We start from the raw sequence: 12,907 nt of genomic DNA, 5'->3' as shown, positions 1-12,907 counted from the left end.
GGGGCTCCCAGGGGTTCAGAGAGATGTACCCAACTAGGTCCTTGGGCAGCTGAGGAGAGAGAGCCTGAAATGGCCCAATCCTATAGCCATACTAACGAATATCTTGCATATCACCATAGAACCTTCATCTGGCTATGGATGGTGATAGAGACAGAGACCCACATTGTAGCAATGGACTGAGATCCCAAGGTCCAAATGAGCAACAGAAGAAGGGAGAACATGAACAAGGAAGTCAAGACCATGAGGGGGGCCCCTACCCACCAAGACAGTGGGGCTGATCTATTATTATTATTATGTATTCTGTGTAAATTATTTGTTATACATTGTTCACTAAGTTAGCTGTTTGTCTTTCATTTTAAGGATATAACAACTTCTAGACAAAGATCCAATATTACATATTGATACCCAGAAACAGAGTTATAGTAGGCAAATTATCAAATAAGATGACCAAAACCTTAAACTGAACCACAAAGTCCTCCTGTCAAAATAACTAAGAATCTTCTACCATCATTGAGCACCTTAAGAAACTAAACCCTCCTCTTTGTCCTTTTGCCCCGCCGCTCATATTACAACAGCCAATGTGAAAGAAAACAATTCCATGAGAATCTGGAAACTGTGTAGTAGAGGATCCCTATCATCCTCATACAAATAACCTTAGAGTTTTACAATCAATAGATTTCATTATTACTGACATGCAGTGCGTGATTATATTCTTAGCACATCATCCCAAGCATTTTTGTTATTCAATCCTCTTGCCAATCCTAATAGGTACTATCTATGGACAAATTACAACATAGAAATAATGTGTACTTTCCTAGTCAGAGAGCTAGTGTAATGTATCAAACTTTCCCCCATTAAACTCTAACTCTACAAATAAAGATTCTAGTCATCCATTCTATTATTTCACTTAAAAATGCCTATCAACAACTATCATGACCTCTTCCCACACAGAAGCACCACCAGTGAGTTTCTGATTGGACTGTATGTGTCTGAGAACCAAGTGAGACTTTTCCATTGGCTTTATCAGTCACTGTCCATCTCCCAACTGAAATTATCCCCCATGTCATTCTATACTCTAGGAGCAACTATTTCAGTATTGCCTCTTAATTACTAAGATTCCAACCAACTTAACCAATCACCAGTCTATAGGACTACCATAAAACAAACCAAAGACAAGTCTAGCTCATTCCATATTTTCTAATGGTGTGTCTTTGGGCAAGTCTTAGTGAGGGTTTCTATTGCTGTGAAGAGACACCATGACCATAGCAACTCTTATAAAGGAAAAACATTTAATTGGGTGGCTTACATTTTCAGAGGTTTTGTCCATTATCATCATGGTACAACACGGTGGCCTTCAGGCAGACATGGTGCTGGAGAAGCTCAGTCCTACATCTTGACCCACAGGCAAAAGGGAGTGATGTGAGACACTGGGCGTGGCTTGATCATAATATGAAACCTCAAAATCTCCATAGTGACACACTTCCTCCAACAAGACCAACCTACTCTGATAAAGCCTTATCTCCTAATAATGTCACACCCTATGAGCTTATGGGGGCAATTACATTCAAACTACCACAGTCAGTTTTAGTGAACATTCTTACTCATTTCCTAGCCCTCTACACTCAAACACACAAGAGAGTTCCATACTCACACTTCCTTATCTGTCTCCATGCAAGCCTAACTTGACCTGTCATATCTTCCCTAAGGGAGAAAATAGCAGCCATTATAAAGGTGCACGAAACTTCCATCTACACAGCTCCTTCTTCCCTCTCTTCCTACCAAAGAAAACTAATCTTATTCTGCATAGACTTAAATCCTCCTAGAACAGTGAAATGTTCTTACTCCAATAGCTCCTCTCCTGCCTTCCTGAAAATCAAAGCCATACTTCAAATGGAAGTGTACACTGGGTTTAAATACTGTCTGTCAAGTGACAGCCATCCAACAAGAAGCACTTATAAAAGGTTTGGTGATGAGGACCTGAAATCGTGTTCGAGATGTCCTGGCTAGTTTTATGTAAACTTGACACAAGCTAGAGATATCTTAGAGGAGGAACCTCCATAAGATCAGGCTGCAGGCAAACATGTAAGAGCATTTTCTTAGCTGGTATAGATTGGGGAGGTTCCAGTCCATTGTGGGTGATGCTGTCTCTGGAATGGTGGTGGTCCTGGGTTCTGTAATAAAGCAGGCTGAGAAGCCAGTAAGCAGCATCCCTACAAGATCCCTACATCAGCTTCTGCCTCCAGATTCCTGCCCTGCTGGAGTTCCTATCTTGACTTCCTTTGATATTAAACCGTGATGTGGAAATAAAAGTCTAATAAACCCTTTTGTCCACAAGCTGTTTTGGTCATGGTGTTTCATCGCAGCAACAGAAACCCAAAGTCAGAAGGGTCATCAGGGAAACACAATTTTCTTTATTTCTCTCTTAATGGCCTTTAAATATTTCCCCTCACTTCATTCTCTTTGAATGTGCTCATACTTTACTACAGTATACCCACCTCAAATGACTATCATTAGTCTTTGGAAATAGCTCTCTAGTTGTTATTTAGGATAACAGTGTCTTGTCCAGAACTCCATGAGCAGGAAGTGGAAGAGCTGAAGCTGATATTAAGGATTTGTGAGCAAGGTATTTCTCCACGTTCCTTCACATCTAGTCTACTCACAAGTTCACCACCTATTTACCAGTGATGGCGGTTGCTCTAAGGAGAATGAATGGAGACACATTCCTAATCTTATAATGTTTATACTAAGGAATCAAAAGTATAGACACAGCCTGGCCAAGAGGTGCACACCTTTAATCCCAGCACTCGAGAGGCAGAGGCAGGCGGATCTCTTTGAGTTTGAGGCCTGCCCGGTCTACAAAGAGAGTTTCAGGACAGCTAGGGCTGTTACACAAGAAACCCTGTCTCAAAAAAACAGAAAGGGGACAAAAAGGAATTAAATCTGGCCATAGTATAGAAGGTGTGGAAGACCACGAAGCAGGAAAACAAAGCAAGATGAGCAAGATAATCTGAATGCTATGTTCATTGGTCAAATCACTTAACCTCCTGTTGGGGGTCACTGTCATCATCCATAGCCTGAGACAAACAGTATCTCTTCGAAGGACTGATAATCGAGTTAAATGAAGCTTGATGTGGTGGCTCACATTTGTAATTTCAACAATGGGGACGTAGAGGTAGGATGATCACTGCAGGCTTTAGGCCAGCCTCATCTACACAATAAGTTCCAAACCAGCCACAGCTATATACTGAGCCCTGATCCCTCCCCATCCCCCAAGAAATTAAATTTTAAATGAAAGCTGGGTGTGATGGCACTTGATGGTAGAGGCAGGATGATGAGGTTCAAGGTCACCTTCGGTGACAGTGAATTCAGGGCCAGGCTGTGTTACATGAGACCCTGTCTCATCTGCTGCTAAGGAAGTCCACTACTCTGCTGTAAGCCGCCCTATGGGCAGAACACACTGAAGCTTACTTGAGAGAAGACCCTGTGAGAAACACCAAGCAACAACCACCAGGTTAAGCTACACTCGGCTTCCTGGCCTTTTGGTAGCAATTCTTGTTGAAAGCTGCTTCAGTTTGGGGGCAATTTTTACATGGCAGCAAGTAACACAACTGCTGAAAAGGAAAAGTATGGAAAAAATAATACAATGAAGAGGCAGAAATAAAGTCAAATACAGTGTTACTAAATTAGGAAAAATTGTTAGGTCCCGGTAACCTAAAAGAATGATGGCTTCATAACACACTGTAACTTATTTACGCAGCAGTAGGAAGTTAAAACCAAGGTATAAGACTACCCAGGGCAAACTCCTAAAGTTGACAAAAAGCACAATGTCAAAATTCGGAGCAGGGCAGTAGGGAAAAGTCAATGAACAGCTAGAAGAGCAAATCAGGACTTCGGGGATGCTTAAATGAACACTGGTGACAAGGGCATCAGTTGCTGCCGAAATTAAATAATTTATAGTAGATTTAGTAATGTTCTAATTCCTCTTTTTCACATTTTAATCTTTCCGAAGTTGAATTAGTTTTTAAGTCATAGTTCATATGTGCTTTTGCTCTCTAAGTCAGCTACAAAGTTCGCAGGGTTCTCCAAAACCACAGAGAAACCCTGTCTCGAAAAACCAAAAAAAAAAAAAAAAAAAAAAAAAAAAAAGCAAAGTTCGCAGGGTTGTCTTTCGGGTCTATTAGAGAAATAAGGGGAATGGCAAGGATAAGGGAGTTGAGGCATTTACGTGGGACATTCTTTCCGCAAGCTTTTCAGGTAAAACGAAGAGCAGACCAAGAAATGAAGCACCGTTTGCTGTTTTAAAGTGTGAGTATTATGAAACAAACATCTGGAAGTGAGGAACACAGCGTCGGAGCAACGAAGAGAAGGTACGTTCACTTAGATGTCACCCGTGTAAGAGTTCCTACACGCCACGCCTGCAGCGTACAGAGACGGCGGGAGCGCACTGGAGAAGCGACTCCTCTCACAAAGTTTAGGCGGGAAAGCGGTGCAGTGAAGATACCTCCTGTCCTGATGTGGTAAGCAACAGAGTAAACGGGGACGAATGAATGGCCAGACTCCGGCTAACACACTCATTCTAAAGCTCTGCCCAGCGGCGCGTTCCGTCCTCCGTCTGCCGCCCACGCGCTCGGTTCCCGGGCAGGGGGACCGGGCGAGGGCGCCCTGCTCCACACCGACCGCCACAACCCGCGCGTGCCCATCAGCCCGGGCCAGGGCCAGCACGGGAAGCCCACGGAGCCGGGCGCCGCGCGCTCGGCTTCCACAGCGACTGCAGAGCGTACCTTAGACCCGCCAGCGCGGCCGCCGCCAGACATCTCCCACTCGCACGGCCCACCCCTCGCCCTCACTCCCAGCCCCTTCCGGAATCCATTCCCTCCGGAAGCCGCCCCTCGCCTGCCCCGCCCCCTCGAGCGCCCCGCCCCTTCCGGAAACCGAAGCCCGGGTACCAAAGCCTTAGGGCGGGTTTTCTTAGTGTTTCGGCGCCTGAGGGCGCTGCTGTGCTAGGCTGTTCCTCACTCCTTGAGGCGCCTGGGAAGTGCCTGACGGGCCACCCTGAAATAAGTACCCTAAGTAGACTAGAATACAATAATTATTGTTAATTAGCAAGTCAGAAAAAGAAGTTCCCTATCTAAGGGAGAATTTGAAAGTATCAAGAGCAAGGATTACCAATTTTTAAAAAGACTTCAGGAACTCTAGTTGGATTTGTCATAAAGTTGATTTCACATACTATGGATCTGAGGTGAAGTCAGAGAACTTCCATTCTTGTTTCTAGATGCTGGTCCAGAGATTACTTTAATTTGAAAGTAGTCATTCCTTGGATGTTTTAAAGCACTTGAACATACTTGTGACCGGGTGCTTTGAGAATCTTCCAAACCAACAGGAAGGAGAGCTGGTACTTGAGTGGAAACTGGATTAATAGAAGAGCCTGTAAAGATTTCTGTTGTCGAAAAAACAGTAAATTGTTGAGAATGTGTTGGCATGAAACTTGAGTAGAAACTGGCTGCATAAGGGAAGACTCTAAAGATACATATTGAAGAAAATTACTAAATAATTTACATTCTTGAAAAAAAAAGTGTTGGCATGGACAAAGAAAAGGGTTCTCAGATAGTTGTGTTCACAAATACGTACAGAAGTGGAGCTTAGAGCCAGGGGTGATGACTCAAGTCTATAAGCCAAAGACAGTCATGGAAAACAAGACCCTCACTCTGTAATGAATTAGAGAAACTACTGAAAGTGAAGCAGTTTTACATACACCATCCTGCAAAATGGGACACCAGCATAGAAAAAAGGAAAAAAAAAAAAAAAAGGCCAAAATGCTGGCATACTGATTTAGCACAAGACGGTAGGTTTTTTTCTGTCTGTCTGTTTGTCTGGGTATTTTGAGACAGGGTTTCTCTATACAGCCCTGGCTGTCCTAGAACTATGTAGACCAGGTTGGCCTCAAACTCACAGAGATCCTTCTGCTGCTGCCTCCTGAGGGATTTTTGCTGTGCACTATCACACCTGACAAGACAGCTTCTTTTAAAGTTCCTAGTTGCAAGAAATTCCAGACCTCCTTTCCCCATAGGCTGCTACTTTAGCGAATTACAATCTCCACATTCTTCTAGCATGGCTCCATTTCTCCCATCTTAATGGTCAAAATGCAATGCCTCATCTAATGACGACTCCCAAGGCTTGAAAGTGCCTTCACTCCTGTTGTGGGCCCAGGCACATAACCAGCTTACAGCCTTTCCAGCCTGGAGATCTGAGACAAGCAGACACCGCCTGCCAGCTGGGGAAAAAGGGAGTCTAGCACTTCCTGTTTATCTGTAACCCTTTGATGGGCACTAAGTGCACCTCGTATTGAAAATTGACTACAAGGATATATTTCTAGCATTAGAGGAACCAAGAATTCAAAGTCAGAAATAGCAAGTTCAAGGCTATCCTGGGCTACATAAAAATAAAAGCTAAGTTTACTTTCTTCTTCAAATGCACTTTTTTTTTGTCTTTCTAGGAATATGTAGGTTTTTCTATTGATTTGTACTCCATCTATAGCCCTGATACAGTACTAGGCTAACACCTCCTCTTATAAAACTCTTCTTTGCTGAGTGTTTCTACTCAAACTTCTGTAGACACAGATTTGAGTCTGAAGGGAACCTGCAGGAGCTATAGGAACACGTGCTCAAATACACCAGTGCTGTGTCTCGCTGCAAAGAAATGAACCACAGATATGTGGTTAGAAATACAAATATAGAAATAAATAGACAAAAATAGAAATGCAAACACAAATAGTCTATTTAAAAACTGGAAGCCCTACCAAGAATAAGAGTAAACTAGTGAGTTTGAAAAACAAACAAAATGTGCTTCAAAAACACTGGGCCCGAAGCCCCATGACCCTTGATTGGTCGTCTATGTATACCCTCCTCACCAATATTCATATAGTTTGTTTTTTCTTGTGCATGCTCAATTTGTTGAATAAGACCAGGTGAGGGATGATTTCTTAGCTTTCTCTGCCTGTTGATTTCTTTTATATGTTAATACGGATCCAGCGTTCTCTAGTCTGTAATCTCCTGCCATAATTCTGCCATGAAAGTTGTGATCCCAAAAATCTTTTTTCGGAAGTATAATTATAATCAGTCATTCTCCTACAACCAATCCCATGCTGATGAAAGACATGGTCCCTGCCTTGGGATGACCACAATCTGTGGGTCAGAAAAGAGGATTTTTTGTAGAAGGAAATAGTTGAAATCAGAAAGAGTTTAGTTTGAAATAGTTACATATCTTAGGAGACACAAATTTTACAAGATTAAAATACAAGGTTTAAGCAAGAGTAATGTAATTATGTCAACTGATAATCCACCAAAGGAAGTGCTCAAGGAAAACCATGGCTTCATTCATTTCTGAATAGTTATTCTTTTTATCTTGTTCACATGGCTGTGATTGTCAAAAAGAATAAAACCTATGGCTTTATGTTAAGACTATGGCAAGTGCGGCTGGAGAGAAGACTTAGAGGTTAAAGGGACTTGTTCTTGCAGAAGACCCAGGTTTGGTTGACAGCACTCACATCAAGCATAATAGCCATCTGTAACTTCAGTTCCATAAGATCCACTGCCCTCTTCTGGACTCTATGGGCACTGCATACATGTGGTATGCAGACATAAGCAGGAAAAATAACCATATATATAAAGTAAAAATAAATTAAATGTTTCAAAATAACTTGGTGAAATAAAAAAAGTTTTAAGAAAATGCAATAGTGGAATACATTAAAAGGAAAAGAGTATAAACCTGCTGCCATTGAGTGCCAAAAGGTAGATAAACCTATCTGAATACCTTTACATACACAGAGCTTGGAACCTGCCTATAATATAGACTTTCCTACGTTATCCTCCTGTGTGAACTCCTCTCCCTTGGACTTTTGTTTATTCTTCTGAGAGAAATATCTCCCTCTACTTGCCTAAGGGCGAGGTATTTCCTTTCCCTAGCTGAGCACATTTAAGGACGTTATGCATGCAGCCCCTATCTGGCCATGAGTCTTGGGAGCACATCTGGTGAAAGTGGCGAGGAGACCATCTGTTTATCATTGCTTCTCTGTCCCTCCATCTAAACCCAAGCTATCTTGGAAGAAAACTTTCAGAGAAAATCAATAAAGAGATTAACACAACTGTCCTGGAGTCCCCTGGTTCTGCTCAATCTAGAATCTGACTTCAATTCCTCTGCTCTGTTCACAGGTAGGTCATGGTAGAACTTAGATTTGTATCATAGGTGGGAGTTGTTGCAATTGCCTATATATAGCATTTAATGGGATATGAGACCTGAGTTATTTTTGGTCTCTTTTCAGAGTCTAGATTTTTGGTTTTTTGCTTTATCATACTATTATAATTTTTTTAAACTATACTTTCTGCTAGGTGTTGAAGATCATGCTGGTGACCAAAGCTAACCATTTCTCTTTTTAAAGACAGTTAAGGTTCTTTGGGGGTTACTTGTAGCATGATTAATAAAAACCAAGAGACAGATATTGAAGTTCAACCTGAAGGTCAAAAAAGCAAAACTGCCAGTCACTGGCTCTTACCTCTACTTCAGTCTCAAATGGTAGTCCTGCCTCCAGGAATCCTGACAATAAGACTGCCCGAGAACTGTCTCCTCCCACCTTATATTCTTCTCTGGGGATGGGATTAAAGGTGTGCACCACGACTGCCCAGTTTCTATGGCAAACTAGTGTGGCTACTGGGATTAAAGGTGTGTGTTACCACTGCCTGGTCTGTAAGGCTGACCAGTGGAGCTGTTTTACTCTCTGATATTCAGGCAAGCTTTATTAAATTTATTAAAATACAATTGAGATATCACTATAGTTCTGCTTTTTGTCTAAAATAAAAATAAGGCTATAACTAATATAAGAAAAACTATATATAATAAGTTCAATAACTATATACAATATATGCAGTCAATAAATATATAAACAATGTCTAGTCCATTTGCATTTGGCAAATTCAGAGAAAATACTTCATATCTATCCTGTCTTGGTGAGTCCAAAATCTTGTACCTATTTTACTTTCTATTGAAAGATCCTAATTTCTAGGGTTCAGGGAAGGATCCCCCAGACTCAATAAGCCACGCCAATGGATGCAAACAGCAAGAGGATTTTTTTATTGTCGAAGGTACCTATGGGTGACTCAGTACTCTCATGAGACTGAGCCCCCCGTGTATTTTTTTCAGCAAGTATTTATAGGGTCTCGGGGTTACATACTGAGGAAGCATAGCAACAGCAACATCATTGGTCAATTCAAATTAACATATGGGGTGGGTCAACATCAGCACAAAAACAAGTCTAGATCAAGCCAGTTTCAGCCAGTTTCTGCCCCGTCAGGTTTTGATAGATTACACAAAGGACTGGGTATTTTTCCTTTTTGGCAGGTGCAACCGGTCTCGACTGCTTCTGCTGCCCACAGATATCTTGTTTTGCCCTAACCCAGTTTTAACATAAAAACGCCTAAGTTGGAAACTGGGGTAGGGGTCTTGTTGAGTTGGGGTCTCACACTATCATAACTAGCTTTCTGCATCAGGTAAATAAGGAAAACTGTAACTGTAACTATCTAACTTCAACTCCCTCAGAGGCCCAAAAAGAAATATATTAACTGAGTAAACAGAAAGTGCTTGTACTTCCAAAAAATATGAAAAATGACAGAAACAGCTGGGTTCCTGGATAGTCACCCAAAGTTCCTCTGCAATGTCAGGACATCTATCTTTGGCCTACAGACATAGCATATCTGACAGACATTTTTGTAAAGCAGGATGATCTAATAGGGCTATCCCAATGTTTGGCCGTCACTTTCTTTTGTGTCCTCTATGTCCTAACCTGTCTAATTAGGACAGCACACTGTCAGCAATCAAAGCAAGGGCATTTTCTTGGCCAGTGGTTTACTTTTGTCACAAAAAAGTTAACTCAATGTGGAGTTTCTTTGATGCCCATTATCTTCCCTGAAATAGATTGGTGCTACTAAGAACAGACATGTCTCATTGTTATTAAAAACAAAGAACCTATATTACTATTTTTTTTTTCAAGACAGGGTTTCTCCGTAGCTTTTGGTTCCTGTCCTGGAACTAGCTCTTGTAGATCAGGCAGGCCTCGAACTCCCAGAGATCCACCTGCCTCAGGGGATCTTGTCTTTTTCTACTACCCATGTAGATTAGAGTCACGAATGTTTCTCTTAGGGTCCTCGTTGTTGTCTAGGTTCTCTGGGATCATGATTTGTGGACTGGATTTCTTTGTTTTATATTTAAAAACACTTAGGAGTGAGTACATATGATAATTGTCTTTCTGGGTCTTGGTTATCTCACTCAATATGATGTTTTCTAGCTCCATCCATTTGCTTGCAAATTTCAAGATGTCGTTATTTTTTTCTGCTGTGTAGTACTCCATCGTATAAATGTGCCACATTTTCCTTATCCATTCTTCAGTCAAGGGGCATTTAGATTGTTTCCAGGTCTGGCTCTGACAAACAATGCTGCTATGAACATAGCCGAACACATGTCTTTGTGGTATGATTGACCATCCTTTGGACATATATCCAAAAGTGGTATTGCTGGGTCTTGAGGAAGGTTGTTTCCTAATTTTCTGAAAAATTGCCATACTGATATCCAAAGGGCCTGCACCAGCTTGTACTCCCACCAACAATGCAGGAGTGTTCCCTTTACCCCATAACCTCTCTAGCATAACTTTTTCATCAGTGTTTTTGATCTTGGCCATTCTTACAAGTGTAAGATGAAATCTCAGAGTTGTTTTGATTTTCTCTTATGGCTAAGGATGTTGAACTGTAGGGTTAGCCCTGCCCATTTGGGGTCGTGTTCACCTCGGGCTAATGTTTACGTATAAATCTGGCAAGCGTGAGCCCCGCCGCTCTCTTTTTTGTATTTCCTGCTCATCGTTGGATCCCTGGTGTTGTAAGCTATTCCTTCATTAAAATTTGTGGTTTCATATTAAGCTACCCTGGTTATTACGTCGTTACAGATTGGCGCTCCAACATCAGGCTTTCTGGTTTGATGGAATGATTGATATTTGTGAATTACTGTTTTAAAAAAATTGTATTGGTACTGTTTCTTGTATATTGATATATTGAATATTAAATGTGAGTGTTCCTACCTCTATTTTTGTATAAGAGTTTGCTTATAACTTTGTCTATATTGTATTGAAACATTTACCATATTACAATGTACATTTCTACCTCTGATATTATTTATATAATAACCTTGTTTATATATAATGACATTGTTTACAGTTGAAATCATTGTTTTTATATATTGCACAGTTGTTTATTCTCTTAGTCTTCAAGTTAGATAGGTATTGAGAATTATATGTTTGTCATATTTATTTTTAGGTTAATCAGGTTTTTTAGATACATAGAGATTATATTTAGTATACATAGTATGATCTTCAGCCTCTTCAAAGAGCTGTAGAAAAATGGCCTTTAATCTAACCTAGAATTCTGTGCCAACGAGATACAATTACTCCTGGCAACGCCACTCTACTCCCGAGAGAACGTTGAGCACCAAAGACACTCCATTGGGAGCTTGTCTTTTTGTCAGAACTGGCCTTTGGGTTAAGAAAAGCCCATACCTCATCTACTGACAAAGATACAGAATATCCAGAAGTAGATGAAACAGGATTGTCTTATCTTGCCAAGACAGGGTAGTTCTAAGAAAGTTCCTTGCCTTTAATAATGGTATGTCAGTTATGTTAGGCCTTAGCCAAAGTTGGTTGACTCAACATTGCAAACGAGACTTTGGGTGATTGCCCAGGTAGTCAGTTGTCTTTGTCATTTGTTGCACATTTTGGATATTTCTCGTTTGTTAAGTAATATTAATTCCCTTCTCAGATCTTTGACAGAATTAAAGATTATATAATTATAGTTACTCTCTACATTATTTAGACTCCTTGAGATATATTTATTATTTGTTACTATTGTATATAGTTGTATTTGGTTTAGTTCTGTCTTATTTAGACAAAAAGGGGAGATGTAGGGTTAGCCCTGCCCATTTGGGGGTGTGTTCGCCTCAGGCTAATGTTTATGTATAAATCTGGCGAGCGTGAGCCCCGCCGCCGCTCTCTTTTTTGTATTTCCTGCTCCTGCTCCTCGCTGGATCCCTGGTGTTGTAAGCTATTCCTTCATTAAAATTCGCGGTTTCATATTAAGCTAGCCTGGTTATTACGTCGTTACATTGAACATTTCCTTATGTATCTTTCATACATTTTAGATTCATCTGTTGGGAGTTCTCTGTTTAGATTTGTGCCCCATTTTTATTGGATTATTTGTTCTTTTGATGTCAAGTTTCTTGAGTTCTTTGTATATTCTAGAGATCAGACCTCTGTATGATGTGGGGTTGGTGAAGGTCTTTTTCCATTCTGTAGGCTGCCATTTTGTCTTGTTGACCATGTCCTTTACTTTACAGAAGCTTTTCAGTTTCAGGAGGTCCCATTTATTTATTGTTTCTCTCAGTGTCTGTGCTACTGGGGTTCCATTTAGGAAGTAGTCTCCTGTGCCAATGCGTTCAAGTATTCTTCTCACTTTCTCTTCTATGAGGTTCAGTGTGACTGTCTTTATGTTGAGGTCTTTGATCCATTTGGACTTGAGTTTTGTGCATGGTGATAGATATGGATCTATTTTCATTCTTCAACTTGTTGATATCCAGTAATGCCAGCACCATCTGTTAAATATGCTTTCTTCTTTCCATTTTTTGTTCTTTGCTTTTTTGTCAAAAATTAGGTGTTTGTAGGTGTGTAGATTAATATCTGGGTCTTCTATTCAGTTCCATTGGTCCTCCTGTCTGTTTTTATGACAATACCAGGCTGTTTCAAGTATTTATTTCTGTAGTAGAGTTTGAAGTCAGGGATTGTGTTGCCTCCAGAAGTTCTTTTATTGTACAAGATTGTTTT

The 12,907-nt window shown here is 40.7% G+C and overlaps 1 protein-coding gene across 1 annotated transcript in view; it reads right to left on the bottom strand.

Moving 5' to 3' along the window:
* Positions 1 to 4,835, bottom strand: part of Spidr (scaffold protein involved in DNA repair) — a 225,393-nt gene extending 220,558 nt beyond the window's left edge. Inside the window, exon 1 of the mRNA XM_057764939.1 lies at positions 4,782 to 4,835. Coding sequence (XP_057620922.1) covers positions 4,782 to 4,814 — 33 coding nt within the window. The 5' untranslated portion in view covers positions 4,815 to 4,835. The remainder of the gene's footprint in view (positions 1 to 4,781) is intronic.
* Positions 4,836 to 12,907: the final 8,072 nt, after the last annotated feature.

This window comes from Chionomys nivalis, chromosome 3, assembly GCF_950005125.1.
Source record: "Chionomys nivalis chromosome 3, mChiNiv1.1, whole genome shotgun sequence".
NCBI classification, from domain to species: domain Eukaryota; kingdom Metazoa; phylum Chordata; class Mammalia; order Rodentia; family Cricetidae; genus Chionomys; species Chionomys nivalis.
This window is presented reverse-complemented; position numbering and strand designations above follow the sequence as displayed.